General features: G+C 46.4%; 3 protein-coding genes and 1 pseudogene across 7 annotated transcripts in view; 2 read left to right on the top strand and 2 right to left on the bottom strand.

Annotated features, from left to right (window-relative positions):
* LOC129704352 (oocyte zinc finger protein XlCOF15-like) overlaps window positions 1-26,806 on the top strand; it is a 265,479-nt gene that overhangs the window by 173,640 nt on the left and 65,033 nt on the right. The window lies entirely within an intron of this gene.
* LOC129704339 (zinc finger protein ZFP2-like) lies at window positions 3,364-10,227 on the top strand. Of its 3 annotated transcripts, none has more exons than XM_055647416.1 (2): window positions 3,364-3,541; window positions 6,418-10,227. In XM_055647416.1, exon 2 carries the CDS (start codon window positions 7,046-7,048, stop codon window positions 7,994-7,996), a length of 951 nt encoding a protein of 316 aa, XP_055503391.1. In that variant the 5' UTR covers window positions 3,364-3,541; window positions 6,418-7,045; the 3' UTR covers window positions 7,997-10,227. The 3 variants fall into 3 exon arrangements, with proteins under 3 accessions (XP_055503391.1, XP_055503393.1, XP_055503392.1); XM_055647418.1 differs by lacking the exon at window positions 3,364-3,541 and adding an exon at window positions 3,566-3,587; XM_055647417.1 differs by lacking the exon at window positions 3,364-3,541 and adding an exon at window positions 3,623-4,121.
* On the bottom strand, window positions 13,344-26,425 carry LOC129704346 (gastrula zinc finger protein XlCGF7.1-like). Of its 3 annotated transcripts, none has more exons than XM_055647431.1 (2): window positions 26,298-26,391; window positions 13,344-16,050 (listed from the first exon to the last, which is right to left on the bottom strand). In XM_055647431.1, exon 2 carries the CDS (start codon window positions 15,406-15,408, stop codon window positions 14,650-14,652), a length of 759 nt encoding a protein of 252 aa, XP_055503406.1. In that variant the 5' UTR covers window positions 15,409-16,050; window positions 26,298-26,391; the 3' UTR covers window positions 13,344-14,649. The 3 variants fall into 3 exon arrangements, 2 of the variants coding, with proteins under 2 accessions (XP_055503406.1, XP_055503405.1); XM_055647430.1 differs by lacking the exon at window positions 26,298-26,391 and adding an exon at window positions 17,547-17,742; XR_008724713.1 differs by lacking the exon at window positions 13,344-16,050 and adding an exon at window positions 22,032-24,761 and having other exon boundaries at window positions 26,298-26,425.
* Window positions 18,243-26,806, bottom strand: part of LOC129704299 (zinc finger protein 850-like) — a 55,706-nt pseudogene continuing 47,142 nt past the window's right edge.

Here is a 26,806-nt window from a genome sequence, read left to right as displayed (position 1 = left end):
TTACTCCAGCATCTTGTGTCTATCTTCAGTTTAAACCAGCACCTGCAGTTATCTTTGGTTCCTTCCTTCACAATTTGTATCTATCTACAACTTCTCCTAAAATGGCTGCCCGGCTAGTCCCTTGCTTCCCTTTTTCAGCATCACCAGGAGCAGTCACTGCCGGACACTAAAACCCTGCTGTCTTAATCTCCCGCGATGATCCACTTCTCGGACCTGAAATATTCACTATTCCATTTATGATGCCGCCCAGTTTGCTGACAGTCTCCAGCAGTTACTGTTTGCATTGAAGCGGGCATCTCCCGAGGTCGGGGTGTGGAGAGCGGGCGGGGGTGAGGAGAAGGGGTTGTGGGACTGCCCCCTGTGCGGCCACCCACAGTGATTCTACAAACAGCACGGATTCTCCCCCAGCCGTGGGCTGCATCAGGGCCCGGACCTCGGGCTGGATTAAACCCGCGCAGGGAAGCTCCGCTCCTACCTGCTGCCGAGATCTTCCGGTCGCCTAGTTATGGGGTCACGTCTGTACGTCTGTGCGTCTCCGCTCCCGGTTTGTTCAACACCGACTGGACTTTCTTAACCCTGCTGATTCCTGCGAGGTTTTGTTTCGCCAAGTCAACTAAACATCGCTTTTGGGCAGCTCGCACCCCAGCGATATGAATATCGGCTTCTCTAATTTCAAGTATAAAATCATGAGAGGAACTGATAGACAATAGGGGCAGGAGTAGGCCATTCGGCCCTTCGAGCCAGCACCGCCATTCAATGTGAGCGGGGCTGATCATACACAATCAGTGATCGGGTGGATGCACAGAGTCTCTTGCCTACAGTAGAGGAATCAAGGAGCAGAGGACATAGGTTTAAGGTGAAGGGGAAAGGATTTAAAAGGAATCCGAGGGGAAATTTTTCCACACAAAGGGTCGTGGGTGTACGGAACAAGCTGCCAGAGGAGGTAGATCTGGCAGGGACTATCCCAATATTTAAGAAACAATTAGACATATATAGATAGGACAAGTTTTGAGGGATTTGGACCAACGCAGGCAGGTGGGACTAGAGTAACGGGGACATGATGGCTCATGTGGGTAAGTTGGGCCAAAGGGCCTGTTTCCACACTGTATCACTCTATGACTAAGTAACTTGCTTTCCCTCTCTCTCCCCCTTCCTAGTTCTCCGACCAGTCTGACTGTCCTCCTGATTAAATGTTATCTCTGTATGCTTTGTTGTCACCTTCTCCTTCCTAACGATCTATTCTACATTTTCCTTGTGCTCCATCCCCATTTGATATCTCATTTTCACATCTTACACTTCCTTATCTCAGTGTCTCCCTCCCCCCTGACTCTTCAGTCTGAAGAAGGATCTTGACCCATATTGTAGAGTGATAGCGTGGACACAGGCCCTTCGGCCCAACTTGCCCACAGTGGCCAACTTGTCCCAGCTAGACTAGTACCACCTGCCCGCGTTTGACCCATATCCCTCCTTCCCACCACCCTTTGTGTGACAAAGTTACCCCTCAGATTCCTATTAAATCTTTTCCCCTTCTCCTTAAACCTATGTTCTCTGGTCTTCGATTCACCTACTCTGGGCAAGAGACTCTGTGCATCAATGGTCTGGGCCAATCATTTTATCAGGATTATACAAAAGGCCCACAATAGTCAGATGGAAATAAACAAGTATATCTAGGGGTTTGCGGATGGCAGAAGGAATAATAGGTTTGTAATTGGAGATGATGTTTTTAACTTCCAACTTATTGGCTGGGACTGCCATACTGCGAACCTCATGTGACAACTGTGCAATATGTTGGTGAGATTGGACTTGATGTACTGCATGCAGTTCTGATCACCTAGGTATAGAATAAACATTGTTTAGCTGGAAAAGGAGCAGAAAAGACTCGCAGTGTTTAAGAAAGAACTGCAGATGCTGGAAAAATCGAAGGTAGACAAAAATGCTGGAGAAACTCAGCGGGTGAGGCAGCATCTATGGAGCAAAGAAATAGGTGAGGTTTCTTTCGAGACCTTTCTTCAGACTGGATGGGGGGGGGGGAGGAATATGCTGTGGGAGAGCTGGGAAGGGGAGGGAAAGGAGGGAGAAAGCAAGGAACACCTGTAATTGGAGAAGTCAGTGTTCATACCGCTGGGGTGTAAACTGCCCAAGCGAAATATGAGGTGCTGCTCCTCAATTTGCAATGGGACTCACTCTGGCCATGGAGGAGGCCCAAGACAGAAAGGTCAGATTCGGAATGGGTCCCAATTAGTCTAGTATATATATATATATATATATATATATATCTCCACTTTCTCCTTGTGATCTCTAATTATTGTCCAGGGGTCGGCAACCTTTTTTACATAAGGGTCAGAACCCTCCGGGACTAGCTGCAGCAAAGACCCCAGGAAGGTCGCATGTGAGCCCCGTGTCTAGCTGCAGATCCGTTGTCCCGTCCCGACGGCCGCTCGCATCCGAGCTATTGAGCAACGATTTGCTACTGAGTGAGTTGCTGGCATCAAAGATCCGATAGCGATCCTTGCTATAGGGGGGTTGCACGTAAGGTCACTGGGTCATAGGGCTTGACGCACGGAGCCGCTCAATCCATCTGGAAGACATCCGTCACTTCCGGTATATGTTATTAATGCAAGAAACGCGTACTTTCCTACCTGTTAAAAACCGCCAAAATGTTGAATTTTTGCGCTGAAAAAAATTGTGTAAGTCGGGGTAAGTGTGAGAGACATGTACCCAACTTTAGAATTCCAAACGTGGTGAATTGAAGGTAAAGAGAAGCGAGAGCTGAAGGGGCAACAGCAGCAAAAGTGCTTGGTAAACATTGAAAATATTGGGAATTATTGCGTCTGTTCACTGCATTTCATCAACAGTAAGGCATTATTTGTGTTTTTTCTTGATTCCTTTGGTATCTAAAAAGTCTCAGAAGTGATAAATCTGGCTGTAAATTTTTCTTCAGATGCGTTTTCATTGTGCACGTAAAAACCCACTTGAGAACCATGGGCAATTTAAAAAAAATTACAGCCATATTTATCACTTCTGAAACTTTTTAGATGCAAAAGAAATCAAGAAAAAACACAAATAATGCCATAGTTGATAAAATGCAGTGAGCAAACGGCCAATGTTCGCCAAGCACTCTGTCTGTTGTTGGCCCTTCAGCTCTCGTTTCTATCTACCGTCATTTCTCCTCACTTTTGGAATTCTGAAGTAGGCTAAATGTCTCTCGCGCTTATCCCGATTTCCATAATTATTTGCAGCGCAAAAATTGCCATTTTCGGCGGGTTTTAACGGGCCCGCAACGCTGGAAACAATGGTAAGTGCCTACCTGCAGTACATCGCGTGTAATCCATTTGGAGTAGCTTAGCAACAGTACGGGTCATGGGTCGTGACCCGACTGCCGTGAAACCTCCCTATTGGATCCTCTAGGATCTTTGATTGGATCTGTGATGCTTGGACGTGACGTGATAACTTGGCGACCGTGGACACGGAAGTTGCTCGGGTACTCGGCAGCAAAGATCCTATAGCGACGCTTTGCTATAGTATCTTTGCTCGGCAGCAGGTAGGAGCAAAGATCCTATACCTCCGCTCCGCTATAGGATCTATGGGTAGGAGCGGAGCTTCGCTGCGCTGCGCGGGTTTAATCCAGCCCGAGGTCCGGGCCTTGATGCAGCCCACGGCTGGGGGAGAATCCGTGCTGTTTGCAGAATCATTGTGGGTGGCCGCACAGGGGGCAGTCCCACAACCCCTTCCCCTCACCCCCGCCCCCTCTCCACACCCCGACCTCGGGAGATGCCCGCTTCAATGCAAACAGTTGGAGACTGTCAGCAAACCAGGCGGCATCATAAATGGAATAGTGAATATTTCAGGTCCGAGAGGAAGATCATCGCGGGAGATTAAAACAGCAGGGTTTTAGTGTCCGGCAGTGACTGCTCCTGGTGATGCAGAAAAGTGGAAGGCAGGGACTAGCCGGGCAGCCATTTTAGGAGAAGCTACAGATAAGACACAAATTGTGAAGGAACTAAATGTCTAAATGCCATTTAAATGCGCAATGATCACTGAATGCACAAAGGTCACTGAACGGCGGAACAGGCCCTAGAGATTGTGTTCAAGAAGGAACTGCAGATGCTGGAAGATCGAAGGTACACAAAAATGCTGGAGAGACTCAGCGGGTGCAGCAGCATCTATGGAGCGAAGGAAATGGGCGACGTTTCGGGCCGATACCCTTCTTCAGACTGAAGGGGGGGGGGGGGGGGGGAGAAGGAAGGAAAAAGGGAGGAGGAGGAGGAGGAGCCCGAGGGTGGGGGGATGGGAGGAGACAGCTCGAGGGTTAAGGAAGGGGAGGAGACAGCAAGGGCTAGCAAAACTGGGAGAATTCAACGTTCATGCCATCCGGACACAAGCAACCCAGGCGGAATATGAGGTGCTGTTCCTCCAATTTCCGGTGTTGCTCACTCTGGCAATGGAGGAGACCCAGGACAGAGAGGTCGGATTGGGAATGTGAGGGGGAGTTGAAGTGCTGAGCCACCGGGAGTTCAGGTAGGTTATTGCGGACTGAGCGGAGGTGTTCGGCGAAACGATCGCCCAACCTCTGCTTAGTCTCCCCGATGTAAATCAGCTGACATCTAGAGCAGCGGATGCAGTAGATGAGGTTAGAGGAGATATAGGTGAACCTTTGTCGCACCTGGAACGACTGCTTGGGTCCTTGAATGGAGTCGAGGGGGGAAGTGAAGGGACAGGTGTTGCATTTCTTGCGGTTGCAACGGAAAGTGCCTGGGGAGGGGGTGGTACGGGAGGGAAGGGAAGAATTCCCCAGAGGTTGAATGGCCTAGTCTTGTTTCCCCGGACTCTCAATGAACTATCTATCCATTTACTTCCCGCAACTTAAAACAAACTTTTTTTCTGAAGATAGAAACAAAATGCTGGAGTAACTCAGCAGGACAGACAACATCTCTGGGGAAAAGGAATCGGTGAAACATAGAAACATAGAAAATAGGTGCAGGAGTAGGCCATGCGGCCCTTCGAGCCTGCACCGTCATTCAATATGATCATGGCTGATCATCCAACTCAGTACCCTGTACCTGCCTTCTCTCCATACCCCCTGATCCCTTTAGCCACAAGGGCCACATCTAACTCCCTCTTAAATATAGCCAATGAACTGGCCTCAACTACCTTCTGTGGGAGAGAATTCCAGAGATTCACCACTCTGTGTGAAAAATGTTTTTCTCATCTCGGTCCTAAAAGATTTTCCCATTATCCTTAAACTGTGACCCCTTGTTCTGGACTTCCCCAACATCGGGAACAATCTTCCTGTATCTAGCCTGTCCAGTCCTAGCCTGTCCTAGTGAAGTCTCGGGTCGAGGCCCTTCTCCAAACTGTTTTTCTATTTCCCAGACCTGAATAAGGGTTTCAGATGAGAAATATAACCATTTTTTCCTTCCCGCAAATTTGACTGGCCTGCTGAGTGTCTCCAGTAATTTGTTGATCTTATGGATTTCCAACAGCTGCGTTTTTTTTTTATTTTGCTGCTTTCTCTGCCAGCCGGTCCCAGATTGTACTCTTCTGCCCAGGGCAAAAATAGTACCAAGTAACAGCCACGTCAACTAGTTACCCACGCTTGACATTCAATGGCATTACCATCACTGAATTCACTGGCATCATGGGTGGGGGTCCATCATTGACCAGCACACAAACAATGTGGCTACAGAGGAACTGCAGAAGCAAGGTGACTGGTGAAAGGCTTAGATAGAGTTGGCGTGGAAGAGTCTCAAACTAAAGGTCATAGCCACATAATTAAAGGACGTTCTTTAAAGAAAGAGATGAGGAGGAATTCCTTTAGAGGGTGGTGAATCTGTGGAATTCTTAGCCACAGAAGGCTGTGAAGGCAAAATCAGTGGATATACTTAAGGCAGAGATAGATAGATTCTTGATTAGTACAGGTGTCAGCGGTTATGGGGAGAAGGTAGGAGAATGGGGTGAGGAGGGAGAGATGGATCAGCCATGATTGAATAGCGGAGTATAGTTAGGTCTGTGAGACATCATCAGTAAGATAGGCTATCCCAATAGAAATGGAAAAAAAATCTGATCAAGGATGACTGACTGGCAGAAATGTCCTGTTCAAATGTAGAAAAAACATGATAACTTCAAGCCAACAACATGCCTAGAGTGATGTGTAAGAAGGAACTGCAGAAGCTGCTTTAAACCGAAGATACACACATAAAGTTGGAGTAACTCAGCGGGACAGGCAGCGTCTCTAGAGAGAAGGTATTTGTGACGTTTTTGGTCGAGACCCTTCAGTCTGAATGTTGAGATGTTGTCCATAGGCTGTGTTGGCCCTCATTGTAACAGTGCAATTTCACTGCATGCCTGAGTGACCAAATATTATTTTGACTAAAATGGGGACATGTACCTATTGATGTTTTGTGTGAACTTTTACAGGGTACGCAAGCAGTGGGTTTGTCTATGGGAATCTCAAACTTAACCTGGAGTGTCAGACAGGTCCTCAATCCTTGAATCTGGAAGAGGAAATGTTCATCTGTTGCATCAGGAGAGACGACAAACCACAGAGGGGCAGTGACACTCACTTCTGAAGGAGGGTGTTTAAGAGCACTGACTGTGGAAAGAGCTTTGGCCATTTACACAGCCGCAGAAGGAGGCTGAAACCAAACACATGTTCCTTGTGTGTGAGGTCTTGATGAATCAACCTGGAGACAAAGGAGGAAAATAAGTCAGTGACTGACCAAATAGTTTCTTGCTAAAAGTGATATCAGTGTGAATTCTGGAGCCTTTGAAAAGAACCAATTTCCCATCCAGCTAGAAACTTGAGCTTCTGCTCTGTGTGTGGAAAGACGCTGGCTTGTTTAATCCTCCTGTTGACACACCATTGATCTGGCTACCTGAGAACACACCAGCACATCGTCACTGCAGACGGGGCATTCAACTGCTCCAAGTGTGGGAAACCTGGATCCACACGGTCACCCACCCGCTGGTACACCAGTGAATTCACACCAGGGAGAGGCCCTGCTCCTGCCCTGAGTGTGGAAACTGATTCATTCAGTCGTTCATTATGACGGCGTGCCAGCAGGTTCACACGTTCACCTGCTCTGAGTGTGGAAAGAGATTTGCTCAGTCATCCCATTTGTTAATACACCAGCGGGTTCACGCTGGGGATACGAAGGTCGAATGCTATGAATGTAGGAAGAGCTTCCCGTCGTTATCTAGTCTGATAAGGCATCAACGGATGCACACTGGAGAGAGGCCGTTCAAATGCTCTGAATGCGGGAAGAGCTTTGCTCTGTCAAGTACCCTGAGTAGACATCAGCGAATTCACACCGAAGAGCGGCCGTTCAAATGCTCTGAATGTGGAAGGGACTTTATTCAATCATCCCACCTGCACAAACACCTGCGAACTCACACTGGGGAGAGGCCATTTACTTGCTCCGAGTGTGGGAAGGGATTCCCTCGGTCGGACAGCTTGCTAATACACCAGCAAAATCACACAAGGGAGACACTGTTTACCTGCTCGGAGTGTGGGAAGGCATACCGTCACTCATCCAGCCTGAGGAAACACCAACACATTCATACTGATGGCAGATCATTTATCTGTTCTGAGTGTGGAAAAGGATTCCTTGATTCAACAGACCTGCTGATGCACCAACAAACGCATACAGGGGATAAGCCGTTCATCTGCACCAAGTGTGGAAAGGGATTCACTGTGCATCGCTATCTGCTGAGACATGAGCGACTTCACGCCATGGCGAAGCACTTCAACTGTGCAGAGTGCGGGAAAATATTCACTCGCTTATCGTACCTGATGAGGCACCAGCAATCTCACACCGGGGAGAGGCCGTTTACCTGCTTCGAGTGTGGGAAGGGATTCCCTCGGTCGGCCACCTTGCTAAGACACCAGCGAATTCATACTGGGGAGAGGCCATTTATCTGCTCCGAGTGTGGGAAGGGATACACACGGGCATGTTCTCTGCGGATACACCAGCGAACACACACTGAGAAGGATTAACCATGCTGTGTGAAGAACCCTGCAAAACCTGTTAGGCTTTATTTCTGATACTATTGGTAACTCCTTTAACTGGACTGAGGTTTAATATTCTGCTGTTTTGACCATTGTCGCAGATCCTAAATCAGACCACCAGGTGGTGCCGAACGATGGCTGCCTCGCCAATGGTCTGTCTCGTCTTTATCCTTTGTGTTTTTAGTTTGTTGTAGAATGTATGTTTTAGTTTATCTTTAGTTTTCTATTATGTTATGGGGGGGAGGGGAAACTCTTTGAATCTCTTTCCTCGACGGAGATGCAACATTTTCCGTGTCATATCTCTGTCCGCACTGCGGCCTAACATCGTGGAGCTGGCTGTCCCTGTCGGGGTTCGACCATGGGAGCTCCAATCGCAGAAGCCTGTGGACTTTTAACATCGTGGAACTCGAAGTCCTTGGTTAGGGACCGGCTTCGGGAGCTCCAAGTCACGGGAGCTTCGATTGCCCCGACTGTGAATCGTTCGACTCCTCCGACTGTGGGAGAAAAGGAGGAAAGAGGATAAGACTTTATTGCCTTCCATCACAGTGGGGAATGTGGAGGAGCTGCTAGGGTGGATATTTATGTCCATTTTTATGTAGTTATGTGACTTGTTGCTTTTTTTGGTAAAACTGAATGGCAAAGCAAATTCCTCGTATGTTGCTAATTATTTTTGAATGGAATAAAAATGGGGGAAATGTAGGAGCATGGAATAAGGCAACCTTTTTTCCTCCAATATCAAGGAACTTCAGATGCTGGTTGACCAAAGAAAGATGCGAAGTGCTGGAGTGACACTGCAAGCTTCTAAGTCAAAGGAGCAGAATGAGGCCATTCGGCCCTTCGTCTACAATGCCATTCAATCATGGATGATTTATTTTTCTCTCTCCCCATTCTTCTGCCTTCTACCCATTAGCATTTGACACCCTTCAATGGTTCAATCGTACTTTATTGTCACTTGTACCAAGGTACAGTGAAATTATGTTTTTTATATTGCCTTCAGTAAAAGTTACTATGCAAAGTAATCCTATACTATTACACTTACTAATCAAGTTTAGGCAGCATCTCTGCAGAACATGGATAGGACTTCGGGAGCTCCAAGCCACAGGAGCTTTGATCGCCCCGACGTGGGAGCTTCGATCGTCCCGACTGCGGATAGTTCAATTCCTCCGATCGTGGGAGAAGGGGAAAGAAGATAAAACTTTATTGCCTTCCTTCACGGTGGGGAATGTGGATGAGCTGCTGTGGTGGATGTTTATGTCCATTTTTAATGTATTTAGGGTGTTTTGTTGCTTTTTTTGGTATAACTCAATGGCAAATGAAATTCCTCGTATGTTGCAAAACATACTTGGCTAATAACTTACTATTATGATTGTCATTCTGATTATGATTAAATGTCTCTAATGCACACACTGTACAGTAGAAGGGGAGGCCATGCTACCCAGCTGAATTTTCCCCTTATTTCTGTTTAACACCAATTCCTCCTCGCTCGCCCTGCAGGAATGTTCTAGCAATGTTTTTTTCCTTTGAGTTCCCTCAGTTTCCCGTGAAATGCATCCCTGCTGTTCACCTCGATCCCTGCCTGTGGTAACGGATTCCACATTGTCCCCGCTCTGTGGGTGAAGATGTTTCCACTGAATTCTCTGCAGGATTTACTGTAGACTGAAGGACAAGCCGAAGCCTCACTGGTATCTTGTCCCAGACTATGCTTGTCCCTCAAGTCTCTGATGCCAGCAGATATTAGACTGGCTATGTGACTCATTGTTCCCAATTCTTTTTAACAGTGGAGGTCATTTTATTTGCTTTCAAAGGCTGGATGCCACATAGTTGGTGATACCTCATTAATGCATGTCCTCTAAAATCTCAACCAATGGGCGTCTTGTCAATGGAATTGAGTCAGAAACCAGACACGATGAGCACATGAAATGTGTGGAAAGAAACTGCAGATGCTGGTTTACACTGAAGTAAGGCACAACCAGTTGGAATAACTCAGGTCAGACAGCATCACTGGAGAAAAGGAATAGATGACGTTTCTATTCCTTTTCTCCAGGTGAAATGTCACCTATTCTTTCTCTCCAGTGAGCTGCCTGACATGATAAAATAGGTCGAAGTCACCATGGTTTTGTGAAAGGGATATCTTGCCTGACAAATCTGTTGAAATTCTTTGAGGAATTAACGAGCAGGATGGAAAAAGTGTCAGTGAATGTAATTTAGCTGAATTTTCAGAAAGCTTTTGATAAGGTACCGCATTTGAGGTTGCTAAAGAAGATGAGAGCCCATGGTATTAGAGGGAAAATACTTGCATTGGACAACAGATTGGCTGAATGGCAGAAGGCAAAGATTGGCAATAAAGGGGGCTTTTTCTGGTTGGCTGCCAGTGACTGGCGGTGTTCGCAGGGGTTGGTACTGGGGCTAGTACTCTTCATGTTGCATCTTAATGATTTGGATGAAGGAATCAAGGGCTTTGTGGCTAAGTTTGCAGATGATAAGAAGATGGGCGGAGGGACAGGTAGTGTAGAGAAAGCAGAAGGACTAAGGCTTAAGGTGAATGGCAAAATATTTAATAGGAATCTGAGGGGTAACTTTTTCACACAAAGGGTGGTGGATGTATGGAGCAAGCTGCCAGAGGATGTAGTTGAGGCTGGGACAATCCCAACATTTAAGAAACAGTCAGACAGGTACATGGATAGGACATGTTTGGAGGGATATGGACCAAATGCGGGTAGGTGGGACAAGTGTAGCTGCGATATGTTGGCAGATGTGGGCAAGTTGGGCTGAAGGGCCTGTTTCCACGCTGTATCACTCTATGATGTGCAGCTTTGTTGATTCATTGGCTTTGGTAAAATTTTAACTTGTCCCCGGAGTGTAGAATAATATTAGTGTATGCGGTGACCGTTGGTCGGCGCGGACTCGGTGGGCTGCGGGGCCTGTTTCTGAGCTGTATCTCTAAACTGAATCTTTTGAGACAAGACTCCATAGATTTCACGGTGGAGTCAACACAGGCCTTATAATCTGCTGTGAATTTACAAGGGATAGAAAGTGGGGGAAGGGGATGGGTAGAACAAGGGGAATATCCCTGGTATAAAGAGGGAGCAAATTCATGCTGGCTTACATTAATGCTACATTTAAAACATGACTACATATTAATTATTTCCTTAAATACTCATTCTGGAGGGTTCCTAAAGTAAAATAAAGACCATATATGATGGTAGACACAAAATGCTGGAGAAATTCAGTGGGTGAGGCTGCATCTATGGAGAGAAGGAAATGGTGACGTTTCAGGTCGAGACCCATTTCCTTCTCTCCATAGATCCTGCCTCACCCACTGAGTTTCTCCAGCATTTTGTGTCTACCTTCGATTTTACCAGCATCTGGAGTTCTTTCTTAAACAAGACCATATTATATGAACTGACAATTCTGTAATATCTGCATCACATTTTGGAACTGGGACTATGACTTGCAGGTGGGATAAGCGTAATAATGGCTCTTCTGATATTGAGGCTGCTGTTCAAATTCCCTGTCCATGGACCATGTTACAGTGAGAAAATCTTTTAAAATCTGCTAGTTTTGTCAGAGATAAGTGAATATATATAGTTGGAAAGATTATATGGCTTCAGAGAAAAAAACTGAGGATCATTTGGATAGCTCCTTGAAAGTAATATTAAGCCAAATGGTTTGCATTTCTGTGCTGTTCCAGAGATGTCATGAAGTGTGTATCCCCGATTATGACTGGTACTCGGCTTTTGCCGGCACCGAGGGATAAGATGAGAGATGCAGCCGACAGTCTACGGTCCGTCTGGGAACGTGTTTCTCGGGAGTTGGAGCAGAGTTGAGGTGGAGTTAGAGTTTCTTCCCAGCGCTGGCTGTAAGCCTGGGGCCACCACTGCTCCAGGCCGGTGTCCCGGATAGGGCTGCAACACTCGGGAGGGAACAGTCCAGTAGCAATTCAACAGCGTTTGCAGCACCGGAGACCTGTGTTCGATCCTGACTACGGATGAACCACAGGTCTGTACACACGCAGCAGCTCAGCTGCCGAGAATGTTTATCTCGAGTGACCTATGACCTGGGCATGCGCAGTTGAAATACCGAACTCGCTTATCCAAGATAAAGGGAATAACATTTAGTGCAAGGTAAAGTCCATTGCAATTTCTCACGGTCATGGATGGAGCTGTTCTCAAACCATGCTGTGATGCATCCGATGAATTGTTTCTTACTGCACATCTGAGAAGTTTAATGAGAGTTGTTGGGAACATGCTGAACATTCTAAGCACCTAGAGGCATTGGTATGCTGCTTTGCTTCCTGAAGTCGACCACTATCTCCTTTGTCTTGTTAACATTGAGAGAAAAGTTGTTTAATTGACACCAGGTTACCAGATTCTCAAACTCCATTCCTTAAAGTCATTTGGTCTATATCCCTCCAAACCTGCCCAATCCATATACCTGTCTAACTGCTTCTTAAACGTTGGGACAGGCCCTACCTCAACTACTTCCTCTGGCACCTTGTTCCATACACCCACAACCCTGCCAGCGCAAGTGTCCACAAGTAACGGCCATTTCTGCCAGTCATTATATTGGATGACAGGCAATAAGAGAGTTTCCCTTTCTCTGGGGGTGACGTCTGGCCGCTGGGCTTGTCCCACAACCTCGGCAGTGAAACATCACACAGTGCTTCTCCTGCACTCACTGTCCTCCATTAGCTCTCTTGGGCTCAACCCACCAGGGATATTCCCCTTGTTCTACCCATCCCCTTCCCACACTTTCTATCCCTTGAAAACAACTTGTTTATCCTTCTTTCCAGTCCTGGTAAAAGGGCCCAGACCTGAAGCGAATAAATACTTCTTATTCTCGCTGTGATCACTTGAAGGCAGTGAAGGCTTTTAAGGCAGAGATAGATACATTCTTGGTTAGTACATGTGTCAGAGGTTATGGGGAGAAGGCAGGAGAATAGGGTTAGGAGGGAGAGATAGATCAGCTATGGCGGAGTAGACTTAATGGGCCGAAAGGCCTAACTCTACTACTATTCCTTATCAACTGCCAACTGCCCACTCAGTGGCAAATTGACCCACATACGCTTGGTATATGGGAGGAAACCACTGGGTCACAGAGAGAGAACAGGCCAGAATCACACGCATGCGGTCAGGATCAATCTCAGATCACAGGATCTACGGGGCATCAGACTGATTCCATTGGGTTCCAGTGCAGGCAACATTTGAGCCAGAGCTTCGGAAAGGTGATAAGTTGCTATAGAAATGCACTTTAATAATAAGAAGGGTCTCGACCCGAAACGTCACCCATTCCTTCTCTCCAGAGATGCTGCCTGTCCTACTGAGTTACACAAGCATTTTGTGTCATACCTTCACTTTAATAAATACATTGGGTCACATGATCACTTGTACAGCTCATTATACTCAAAATATCAGAGGCAAAATCTGTGAAGCTGGAAAAGAAAGGTCATTAAAAAATCTCAGTGGGTCTGGAGAACATGGATAGGACTACATTTCGGATTGTCAACTCTTGACCCAAAACAACACCTATCCATGTTCTGCAGAGTTGCTGCCTAAACTTGATTAGTAAGTGTAATATTATAGTAGTACTTTGCATATTAATACTTTTACTGAACGGAATGTAAAAACGTAATTTCACTGTACCTCGGTACAAGTGACAATAAAGTACGATTGAACCATTAGAGTTACAAACACTATGGACAGAAGGCAGAAGAATGGGGTTGAGAGGGAAAAATAAATCATCCATGATTGAATGGTGGAGTAGACTCAATGGGCCGAATGGCCTAATTCTGCTCCTTTGACTTTGAAGCCTGCAGAGTTACTCCAGCACTTTGCATCTTTCTTTGGTTAACCAGCATCTGCAATTCCTTGTTAACGGAGGAAAAAAGGTTGCCTTATTCTATACTGCATATCGCCCATTTTTATTCCTTTAAAAAATAATTAGCAATATACGAGGAATTTGATTTGCCATTCAGTCCTACTAAAAAAAACAAGACACACATCTACAACAAAAATTGACATAAACATCCACCACAGCAGCTCCTCCACATTCTCCACTGTGATGGAAGGCAATAAAGTTTTATCCTCTTTCCTCCTTTTCTCCCACTGTCGGAGGAGTCGAACCGTTCACAGTTGGGGGCGATTGAAGCTCCCGTGACTTGGAGCTCCCAAATCCGGTCCCTAACCAGGGACGTCGAGCTCCACAATGTTAAAGTCCACAGGCTTCCGCGGTTGGAGCTGCCGAGGTCGATCCCCGACAGGGACAGCCAGCTCCACCATGTTAGACTGCAGTGTGGACAGAGATACGACACAGAAAATGTTGCATCTCCGTCGAGGAAAGAGATTTAAACAGTTTCCCCTCCCCCCCACATAATAGAAAACTAAAGATAAATTAAACACACATTTTACAACAAACTAAAAACACAAAGGATAAAGACGAGACAGACCATTGGTGAGGCAGCCATCGTTCTGCACCACCTGGTGGTCTGATTTAGGATCTGAGACAATGGTCAAAGCAGCAGAATATTAAACCTCAGTCCATTTAAAGGGGTTACCAATAGTATCAGAAATAAAGCCTAACAGGGTTTGCAGGATTCCTCACACCTCATGGTTAATCCTTCTCAGTGTGTGTTTGCTGGTGTCTCAGCAGAGAACATGCCCGTGTGTATCTCTTCCCACACTCGAAGCAGATAAACGTCTCTCCACGGTGTGAGATTGTTGGTGCCTCTTCAGGCATGATAAGCGAGTGAATATTTTCCCACACTCTGCACAGTTGAAGTGCATTGCCCCAGCGGGAAGTTGCTCATGTCTCAGCAGATTGTAACGCACAGGGAATCCCTTCCCACATTTTGTGCAGATAAACGGCTTATCCCCTGTATGCATTTGTTGGTGTTTCAGCAGGTCTGTTGAAGCAAGGAATCCTTTTCCACACTCAGAACAGATAAATGATCTGCCCACATGGATTCGCTGGTGTTTCCTCAGGCTGGATGGGTGACTATATTCCTTCCCACACCCAGAGCAGGTAAATATTCTCTCCCTTGTGTGAATCTGCTGGTGCATTAGCAAGCTGTCCGACCGAGGGAATCCCTTCCCACACTCGGAGCAAGTAAATGGCCTCTCTCCAGTGTGAGTTAGCAGGTGTTTGTGCAGGTGGCATGATTGAATAAAGTCCCTGCCACATTCAGAGCATTTGAACGGCCTCTCTCCTGTGTGAATCCGTTGATGCCTTATCAGGCTAGTTGACGACGCAAAGCTCTTCCCACATTCAGAGCATTCAAACTCCGTATCCCCAGCGTGAGCCCGCTGATGTATCAACAAGTGGGATGACTGAGCAAATCTCTTTCCACACTCAGTGCAGGTGAACGGCCTCTCCCTCGTGTGAACCTGCTGGTGTCCCGTCATATTGAATGACTGAGTGAATCCGTTTCCACACTCAGAGCAGGAGCAGGACCTCTCCCTGGTGTGAATTCACTGGTGTACCAGCGGGTGGGTGACCGTGTGGATCCAGGTTTCCCACACTTGGAGCAGTTGAATGTCCCGTCTCCAATGACGATGTGCTGCCGTGTTCTCAGGGAGCCAGATCAATGGTGTCTCAACAGGAGGATTAAACAAGCCCGCTTCTTTCCACACAGAGCAGATGCTCAAGTTTCTAGCAGGATGGGAAATTGTTTCTTTTCAAAGACTGAAGAATTCACACTGATATCACTTTTAGAAAGAAACTATTTGGTCAGTCACTGACTTAATTTCCCCCTTTGTCTCCAGGTTGATTCATCAAGACCTCACACACATGGAACACGTGTTTGGTTCCAGCCTCCTTCTGCGGCTGTGTAAATGGCCAAAGCTCTTTCCACAGTCAGTTCTCTTGAACACCCTCCTTCAGAATTGAGTGTCACTGCCCCACTGTGGTTTGTTGTCTCACTTCAGAAATACAACTGATGAGCATTTCCTCTTCCAGATTCAAGGATTGAGGACTTTGGTGCTGTGACCTGTCTGATGTGACGTTAAATTTGAGATTCCCATAGACAAACTTTCTGCTTGTGTGCCCTGTAAAAGAGTTCACACAAAATATCAATAGGTACAGATCCCCATTTTCGACAAATAATATTTGGTCACTCCGGCATGCAGTGAAATTGCACTGTTACAGTGAGGACCAACACAGCCTATGGCCAACATCTGAACATTCAGGCTGAAGGGTCTCGATCCAAAACGTTACCCATTCCTTCTCACAGAGATGTTGCCTGTCCCGCTGAGTTACTCCAGCTTTTTGTGTCTATCTTCAGTTTAAAGCAGCATCTGGAATTCCATCCTACACATCAGTCTAGGCATGTTGTAGGCTTGAAATACTTCATTTGAACAGGGCATTTCTGCCAGTCTTTTGTCCATGATCAGATTTTTCCATTTCTATTGGGATAGCCTATCTTACTGACAATGTCTCACAGACCCAACTATTAACTAATTTGGATGGACTTACCCTATCCCTTTGGTCCACCCATCCATCCCTCACCTTTTCTGCTACTGAAATTTAATGCTTTTCCTTTTTCTAAATTCTAATGAGCAGTCTTGGTCCTGAAATGGCTACTTTATTTCCTTCCATAAGAGATTGACTTAATGCAGAGTTATTTCAGGCATTTTCTGTTCGAATATTTTCCAAAAGTCATAAGATTATGTGATAGAAGTAGAATTAGGCCGTTTGACCCATCAAGTCTACTCCGTTACTCAATCGTGGCTGATCCATTTCTCCATCCTCATCCCATTCTGCTACCTTCTCCCCATAACCGCTGACACCCGTACTAATCAAGCATCTATATCTCTGCCTTAAATATATCCACTGACTTTGCTTCAACACCCTTCTGTGGCTAAGAATTCCACCCTCTGACTAAAGGAATTCCTCCTCATCTCCTTCCTCAAAGAACGTCCTTTAATTCTGTGGCTATGCTGAGTTACTCCAGCATTTGGTTTCTATCCATAGAAAAAAACGTTGTTTTTAGTTGCGGGAAGTAAATGCATAGATAGTTCATTGTGTCAACATTCATGGGAAACAAGACTAGGCTATTCAATCAGTAGGGCGTGTTCTGCCGTTCAGTGACCCAATCCTCATTGTCTATTTAAATGACATTTTGACATTTAGTTCCTTCACAATCTGTGTCTATCTACAGCCTCTCCTAAATGGCTGCCCGGCTAGTCCCTGCCTTCCACTTTTCTGCATCACCAGGAGCAGTCACTGCCGGACACTAAAACCCTGCTGTTTTAATCTCCCGCGATGATCCTCTTCTCGGACCTGAAATATTCACTATTCCATTTATGATGCCGCCCAGTTTGCTGACAGTCTCCAGCAGTTACTGTTTGCATTGAAGCGGGCATCTCCCGAGGTCGGGGTGTGGAGAGCGGGCGGGGGTGAGGAGAAGGGGTTGTGGGACTGCCCCCTGTGCGGCCACCCACAGTGATTCTACAAACAGCACGGATTCTCCCCCAGCCGTGGGCTGCATCAGGGCCCGGACCTCGGGCTGGATTAAACCCGCGCAGGGAAGCTCCGCTCCTACCTGCTGCCGAGATCCCGAGGTCCACGGTCGCCTAGTGATGGCGTCACGTCTGTGTGCGCCTGCGCTCCCGGTTTGTTCAACACCGACTGGACTAAAGGTCATGGAGCGGATACCAGCCAACTCCGCTCTATGATCTTTGGACCAAAGATCCGCTATAGGATCTTTGCTTTGGACTGGACTCTTTCTCAACCCTGGTGAGAGGGACAAGATTTAATACACACCTGAGGAACAAACTTTGCATTCAGTGGGTGGTGGTTACATGGAACAAACTGCCAGAGGATGAAGTTGAGGCAGATACTTTGGTAGCATTTAAAAAAACACTTAGACTATTACATGGATGGGAAATGTTTGCAGGAATATCGGCCAAATGTGGACAAATGGGACTAACATAGATGGGGTTTGTATGAAGGGTTGGGCCAAAGGGCCTGTTTCCATGTCTATTAAAAAAACAGACAATTTCAGCTAAATTAGCAGTACAGCATTCCAAACCCTTCGAAAACAAGAGACTTTGTACTACCTGGAATTTAGAATGATGAAAGATGATCTTATAGAAACACTAGACTAAGTGTGACCCGTTGGGTCCCATGTTAACACGGGGTGGCTGGTCTCCCAACGCAATATTCAACCCCCCACCCCACCAATTTGAATATTGATGGCCAGCAAAGGGGGGGGGGGGCTTTCTAGGGTGCTAGTATGGGTGTTGTGGGCCAAAGGGACTGGCTTCCAGAGGGCTAGTATGGACATTGTGGGCCGAATGGATTCTTGGGCTGGCAGCTCGGTCACTCAGGCCTGGTGGGCTGGCAGCTCAGTCACTCAGGCCTGGTGGGCTGGCAGCTCAGAATCTGCCCAAAACAGGTGAGAGACTCTGTGAGAGACAAGGGGGAGAGGGTGGACAATCAATTTTAGACATTTTTAGTTTGTTTCTACAGATCACAGCAATGAAGGAGGAAATCTACCCTGGCTTGGATCTCACAGGAAGCCAATGAAGGGAGGGAAAAATATATTGGGGTTTAATACTTACATGGGGAATACTTACTGATGGGCTGAAGCAAATAAATACTTCTTATTCTCGCTATGATCACTTGAAGGCAGTGAAGGCTTTTAAGGCAGAGATAGATACATTCTTGGTTAGTACATGTGTCAGAAGTTATGGGGAGAAGGCAGGAGAATGGGGTTAGGAGGGAGAGATAGATTAACTAAGGTTGAATGGCAGTGTAGACTGTAGATGGGCCGAAAGGCCTAACTCTACTACTATTCCTTATGACCTTATGAACTGCCAACCCACTCATTGGCAAATTGACCCACATGTCCTTGGTATATGGGAGGAAACCACTGGGTCACAGAGAGAGAACAGGCCAGTGTCACACAGACAGCATGTGGTCAGGATCATTCTCAGATCACTGGATCTACGGGGCATCAGACTGATTCCATTGGGCTCCAGTACAGCCAACATTTGAGCCAGAGCTTTGGAAAGGTGATAAGTTGCTAAAGAAATGCACTTCAATAAATAAGGGTCTCGACCCGAAACGTCACCCATTCTTTCTCTCCACAGATGCTGCCTGTCCTGCTGAGTTACACAAGCATTTTGTGTCATACTTTCACTTTAATAAATACATTGGGTCACATGATCACTTGTACAGTTCATTACACTCAAAATATCAGAGGCAAAATCTGTGTAGTTGGAAAAGAAAGGTTACAAAAAAAGCTCAGTGGGTCAGGCCGCATCTCTGGAGAACATGGATAGGTGACATTTCGGATTGTCAACTCTTGATCCAAAACAACATCTATCCATTTTCTGCAGACTTGCTGCCTAAACTTGATTAGTAAGTGTAATATTATAGTAGTACTTTGCATAGTAATACTTTTACTGAACGGAATGTAAAAAAGTAATTTCACTGTACCTTGGTACAAGTGACAATAAAGTACGATTGAATCATTGAAGGGTGTCAAATGCTATGGACAGAAGGTAGAAGAATGGGGTTGAGAGGGAAAAATAAATCATCCATGATTGAATGGTGGAGTAGACTCAATGGGCCGAAGGGCCTAATTCTGCTCCTTTGACTTTGAAGCCTGCAGAGTTACTCCAGCACTTTGCGTCTTTCTTTGGCTAACCAGCATCTGCAGTTCCTTGTTAACGGAGGAAAAAAGGTTGCCTTATTCCACATTCCCGCATATCGCCCATTTTTATTCCTTTAAAAAATTAGCAACATACGAGGCATTTGATTTGCCATTCAGTCATACCAAAGAAACCAACAAGACACACAGCTACAAAAAAAATTGACATAAACATTCACCACAACAACTCCTCCACATTCCCCATTGTGATGAAAGGCAATAAAGTGTTATTCCCTTTCCTCCTTTTCTCCCATGGTCAGAAGAGTCGAACCATTCACAGTCGAGACGATCGAAGCTCCTGTGGCTTGGAGCTCCCGAAGCCGGTCCCTAACCGGGGACTTCGAGCTCCACAATGTTAAAGTCCACAGGTTTCCCGAGATCGATCACCGACAGGGACCCCCAGCTCCACGATGTTAGGCCGCAGTGTGCGCAGAGATACGACACAGAAAATGTTGCATCTCCGTCAAAGAAAGAGATTTAAAGAGTTTCCCCCCCCCCCCCCACATAATAGAAAACTAAAGATAACATAAACACACATTTTATAACAAATTAAAAACACAAAGGATAAAGATGAGACAGACCATTGGCGAGGCAGCCATCGTTCGGCACCACCTGGTGGTCTGATTTAGGATCTGAGACAATGGCCAAAGCAGCAGAATATTAAACCTCAGTCCAGTTAAAGGGGTTACCAATAGTATTAGAAATAATGCCTAACAGGGTTTGCCGGGTGCCTCACACAGCATGGTTAATCCTTCTCAGTGTGAGTTTGCTGGTGTCTCAGCAGATGACATGCCCGGGTGAATCCCTTCCCACACTCAGAGCAGATAAATGGCCTCTCACCGGTGTGAATACGCTGATGTCTTAGCAAGGCGGCCGACTGAGGGAATCCCTTCCCACACTCGAAGCAGGTAAACGGCCTCTCCACGGTGTGAGATTGCTGGTGCCTCATCAGGCATGATAAGCGAGTGAATATTTTCCCGCACTCTGCACAGTTGAAGTGCATTGCCCCAGCGTGAAGTCGCTCATGTCTCTGCAGATTGTAACGCACAGAGAATCCCCTCCCGCACTTCGTGCAGCTAAATGGTTTATACCCTGTATGCGTTTGCTGGTGTCTCAGAAGCTCTGTTGAATGAACAAATCCTTTTCCACACTCAGAACAGATAAATGGTCTGCCCGCATGGATTAGCTGGTGTTTCCTCAGGCTGGATGAGTGACGGTATCCCTTCCCACACCCAGCACAGGTAAACATTTTCTTCCCTGTGTGAATCCGCTTGTGTATTAGCAAGCTGTCCGACCGAGGGAATCCCTTCCCGCACTCGGAGCAAGTAAATGGCCTCTCCCCAGTGTGAGTTCGCAGGTGTTTGTGCAGGTGGGATGATTTAATAAAGTCCCTGCCACATTCAGAGTGTTTGAACGGCCGCTCTTTGGTGTGAATTCGCTGATGTCTATTCAGGGTACTTGACAGACTGAAGCTCTTCCCGCATTCAGAGCATTTGAATGGCCTCTCTCCTGTGTGAATCCGTTGATGCCTTATCAGGCTAGATGTCGACGGGAAGCTCTTCCCACATTCAGAGCATTCAAACTCCGTATCCCCAGCGTGAACCCGCTGGTGTATCAACAAGTGGGATGACTGAGCAAATCTCTTTCCACACTCAGAGCAGGTGAACGGCCTCTCCCTCGTGTAAACTCGCTGGCGTCCCGTCATATTGAACGACTGAGTGAATCCGTTTCCACACTCAGAGCAGGAGCAGGGCCTCTCCCTGGTGTAAATTCACTGGTGTACCAGCGGGTGGGTTACCGTGTGGATCCAGGTTTCCCACACTTGGAGCAGTTGAATGTCTCGTCTCCAGTGACGATGTGCTGGTGTGTTCTCAGGGAGCCATATCAATGGTGTGTCAACAGGAGGATTAAACAAGCCAGCTTCTTTCCACACACAGAGCAGAAGCTCAAGTTTTTAGCTGGATGGGAAATTGTTTCCTTTCAAAGGCTCAAGAATTCACTGATATCACTTTTAGCAAGAAACTATTTGGTCAGTCACTGACTTAATTTCTCCCTTTGTCTCCAGGTTGATTCATCAAGACCTCACACACATGGAACACGTGTTTGGTTCCAGCTTCCTTCTGCGGCTGTGTAAATGGCCAAAGCTCTTTCCACAGTCAGTTCTCTTGAACACCCTCCTTCAGAAGTGAGTGTCACTGCCCCACTGTGGTTTGTTGTCTCTCCTCAGAAATACAACAGATGAGCATTTCCTCTTCCAGATTCAAGGATTGAGGACATTGGTGCTGGTGACCTGTCTGACACTGCAGGTCTGATGTGACGTTACGTTTGAGATTCCCATTGACAAACCCTCTGCTTGTATGCCCTGGAAAAGAGTTCACACAATACATTAATAGGTACAGATCCCAATTTTAGACAAAATAATATTTGGTCACTACGGCATGCAGTGAAATTGCACTGTTACAGTTAGGACCAACACAGCCTATCGACAATATCGCAATATGCAGATTGAAGGGTCTCGACCCGAAACGTCACCCATTCCTTCTCACAGAGATGCCGCCGAGTTATTCCAAATTTTTGTTTCTATCATCGGTTTAAAGCAGCATCTGCAGTTCCTTCCTACACATCAGTATAGGCTTGAAACTCTCATGTTTTTTCTACATTTGAACAGGGCAATTCTGCCAGCCATTCATCCTTGATCATTTTTTTCCATTTCTATTGGGATATCCTATCGTGCTGACAATGTCTCACAGACCCAACTATTAACTAATGTGGACTTACCCTATCGCTTTGGTCTACCCATCCATTTCTCTAAATGCTGGTGAGCAGTCTTGGTCCTGAAATGTCAACTTTATTTTCCTTTCCATAAGTGATTGACTTAATGCAGAGTATTTCAGGCATTTTCTGTTCGATTATTTTCCAAAAGTCATAAGATTATGTGATAGAAGTAGAATTAGGCCGTTTGACCCATCAAGTCTACTCCGCCATTCAATCATGGCTGATCCATCTCTCCATCCTCATCCCACTACCTTCTCCCCATAATTGCTGACACCCTTACTCATGAAGAATCTATCTATCTCTGCCTTAAATATATCCTCTGACTTTGCTTCAACAGCCTTCTGTGGCTAAGAATTCCACAGATTCACCACCCTCTGACTAAAGGAATTCCTCCTCATGTCCTTCCTCAAAGAACATCCTTTAATTCTGTGGCTTCCATACCAACTCTATCCAAGGCTTTCACCAGTCACCTTGCTTCTGCAGTTCCTCTGTAGCCACAATATTTGTGTGACTGGTCCTAGAGACCTTCTGGTCTCTATGGCGAATGATGACAGTGAATTCAGTGATGGTAATGCCATTGAATGTCAAGGGTAGGTTACTAGATGGCATGGGTGTTACTTGCTGTTATTTTTGCCCAGGGCAGAAGTTTTTAATCCCATTCTGCATTCAAACAGAATGGATGACCATGTTCCTATTTGTAGAAGACCCCAGAGCCAGAGGATGTTGTCAAGTCAAGTCACTTTTATTTTTATAGCACATTTGAAAAACAACTCTCGTTGACCAAAGTGCTTTACATTGTTGGAGGTACTAATGTTATACAACAGTGGTTCATAGATTAAGTACATACATAAATACATACATATAGCCCTCCGTCAGAGGACGTCAAGAAAGGCTTGAGAGTAAAGATAAGTTTTAAGTCTCGACTTAAAAGTGTCGATGGAGTGGGCAGTTCTGATGGGAAGAGGGATGCTGTTCCATAGTCTAGGAGCTGCAACCGCAAAGGCGCGGTCGCCCCAGAGCTTATGCCTAGACCGTTGGATGTTCAGTAACCTCAAGTCGGCCGATCTGAGGGACCTGGAGGTGGTGTGGTGGGTAAGCAGACTTTTGATGTAGGTGGGGGCAAGCCCGTCAAGGGCTTTGAAAAAGGATCTTGAAATTTATTCGGAACCACACAGGGAGCCAGTGGAGAGAGTCCAGAATCGGGGTGATGTGGTCCCTTTTTCGGGTGCCCTTCAGGAGTCTCGCTGCGGTGTTTTGGACCAGTTGCAGGCAGGACAGGGAAGATTGGCTTTTGCCAGTGTAAAGGGAGTTGCAGTAATCGAGGCGGGAGGAGAAAAATGTGTGGATGATCTTTTCGAGGTCGTCAAACTGGAGGAATTATTTTATTTTAGATATCATCCGAAGCTGGAAGAAGCTAGCTTTTACCACGGCAATGACTTGTATGTCGAATTTCAATGCTGAGTCAAATATCACGCCAAGGTTTTTGACGTGAGGTTTGAGTAGTGGGGTAAGGCTTCCAAGGCTGCCTGCTATCGTTTTGATTGACTCAGAGGGGCCGAGAAGGATGACCTCAGACTTACTCTTGTTTAGTTGGTGGAAGTTCTGGGCCATCCAACACTTTATATCCTCAAGACAGTGGATAAGGTTAAGTTGATTTGATCAGTTGTTGGGCTTCAGGGGGAGATAGAGTTGTGTGTCGTTTGCATAGCAATGGAAGGAAATTCCGTGCCTTTGAATGACTGGTCTAAGGGGAGCATATACAGGTAGAAGAGAATGGGGCCAAGGATGGAACCTTGTGGAAACCTGCAGCAGGGGCTAGCTGGGGAGGAGAAAGAGTTGCCAATGTTAGTAGAGAAACTCCTACCTTGTAAGGGGCCGGTTTGCAAAATAATGAAAATTGACACAAGGATTTTAGTTTCTTATACACAGCATTAGTTGCAATCGTTTACCTATAAAATCAATGACCACATTTGCATCTACAATCCTTGGTGCTCCAGAAACATTTGTGCCTAAAGCAGTCCAGGCAAATTTGACATTCATCATCCAGAGCCTGTAGTACAACCCGGGACCGGCTGGCAGAGAAAGCAGCAACATTTGAAAAAACAGCTGATGTTGGAAATCCATGAGATCAACAAACTGCTGGAGACACTCAGCAAGTCAGTCAAATTTGCGGGAAGAAAATCATGTTTCTCGTCTGAAACCCTTATTCAGGTCTGGGAAACTGATAAAAGGTTTGGAGAAGAGTCTCGACGCGAATCGTCACCCGTTCCTTTTCCCCCGAGATGTTGCCTGTCCTGCTGAGTTAATCCAGCATTTTGTTTCTATCTTTAGAAAAAAAAAATGTTTTAAGTTGCGGGAAGTAAATGGATTGTAGATAGATAGTTCATTGGGTCAAACATTCAGGGGAAACAAGACTAGCCATTCAACCTCGAGGGCCTGTTCTGCCGTTCAGTGACCTCAATCTTCATTTAAATGACATTTAGTTCCTTCACAAAATGATCTGGATGAGGGAATTGAAGGCAATATCTCCAAGTTTGCGGATGACACTAAGCTGGGGGGCAGTGTTAGCTGTGAGGAGGATGCTAGGAGACTGCAGGGTGACTTGGATAGGCTGGGTGAGTGGGCAAATGTTTGGCAGATGCAGTATAATGTGGATAAATGTGAGGTTATCCATTTTGGTGGCAAAAATAGGAAAGCAGACTATTATCTAAATGGTGGCCGATTGGGAAAGGGGGAGATGCAGCGAGACCTGGGTGTCATGGTACACCAGTCATTGAGGTAGGCATGCAGGTGCAGCAGGCAGTAAAGAAAGCGAATGGTATGTTAGCTTTCATTGCAAAAGGATTTGAGTATAGGAGCAGAGAGGTTCTACTGCAGTTGTACAGGGTCTTGGTGAGACCACACCTGGAGTATTGCGTACAGTTTTGGTCTCCAAATCTGAGGAAGGACATTATTGCCATAGAGGGAGTGCAGGGACGGTTCACCAGACTGATTCCTGGGATGTCAGGACTGTCTTATGAAGAAAGACTGGATAGACTTGGTTTATACTCTCTAGAATTTAGAAGATTGAGAGGGGATCTTATAGAAACTTACAAAATTCTTAAGGGGTTGGACAGGCTAGATGCAGGAAGATTGTTCCCGATGTTAGGGAAGTCCAGGACAAGGGGTCACAGCTTAAGGATAAAGGGGAAATCCTTTAAAACCGAGATGAGAAGAACTTTTTTCACGCAGAGAGTGGTGAATCTCTGGAACTCTCTGCCACAGAGGGTAGTTGAGGCCAGTTCATTGGCTATATTTAAGAGGGAGTTAGATGTGGCCCTTGTGGCTAAGGGGATCAGGGGGTATGGAGAGAAGGCAGGTACGGGATACTGAGTTGGATGATCAGCCATGATCATATTGAATGGCGGTGCACGCTCGAAGGGCCGAATGGCCTACTCCTGCACCTATTTTCTATGTTTCTATGTATCTATCTACAACTTCTCCTAAAATGGCTGCCCGGTTAGTCCCTGCCTTCCACTTTTCTGCATCACCAGGAGCAGTCACTGCCGGACACTAAAACCCTGCTGTTTTAATCTCCCGCGATGATCCTCTTCTCGGTCCTGAAATATTCACTATTCCATTTATGATGCCGCCCGGTTTGCTGACAGTCTCCAGCAGTTACTGTTTGCATTGAAGCGGGCATCTCCCGAGGTCGGGGTGTGGAGAGCGGGCGGGGGTGAGGAGAAGGGGTTGTGGGACTGCCCCCTGTGCGGCCACCCACAGTGATTCTACAAACAGCACGGATTCTCCCCCAGCCGTGGGCTGCATCAGGGCCCGGACCTCGGGCTGGATTAAACCCGCGCAGGGAAGCTCCGCTCCTACCTGCTGCCGAGATCCCGAGGTCCACGGGCGCCTAGTGATGGGCCAAGATCATAGAAGGCGAAGATAAACGTGCGGTGCGCAACAGAGCGGACCCTCCGCCATTTTGGGGAAACCCGACCCCGACTTCCGTTCTGCCCAAAGGTATCTTTGGTTCAAAGATTATAGAGGAGCTCCTCTAGTATCTTTGCTTTGGTTAAGGCAGACAAAAATGCTGGAGAAACTCAGCGGGTGAGGCAGCATCTATGGAGCGAAGGAAATGGGCAATGTTTCGGGTCGAAACCCTTCTTCAGACATTGGTTCTGACATTATAGCTATAAGATCTTTGGTTATGCCTCTCACACCGTGTAATCAGCGTGGGGGGGGGGGGGGGGGGGGGCGGGTAGTTTGGTAAAATTATAAATTGTACCAAATTCATAATTTCGTTAATTATCTTTTTAACTGTTTTCCACCCTGCTTAATCTATCTGTTTCTGCCCATTTCCCTCCATCCTTCCTCCCCACACCCCTCTT

Source organism: Leucoraja erinacea, chromosome 15, assembly GCF_028641065.1.
Source record: "Leucoraja erinacea ecotype New England chromosome 15, Leri_hhj_1, whole genome shotgun sequence".
NCBI lineage: Eukaryota > Metazoa > Chordata > Chondrichthyes > Rajiformes > Rajidae > Leucoraja > Leucoraja erinaceus.
Note: the sequence above shows the minus strand (reverse complement) of the source record. Positions and strands in the feature narration are given on the sequence as shown.

Coding starts and splice junctions, on each gene's coding strand:
- LOC129704339 (XM_055647416.1), top strand. CDS start 7,046: ATGACGGCGTGCCAGCAGGTTCACACGTTCACCTGCTCTGAGTGTGGA.
- LOC129704346 (XM_055647431.1), bottom strand. CDS start 15,408: ATGACGGGACACCAGCAGGTTCACACGAGGGAGAGGCCGTTCACCTGC.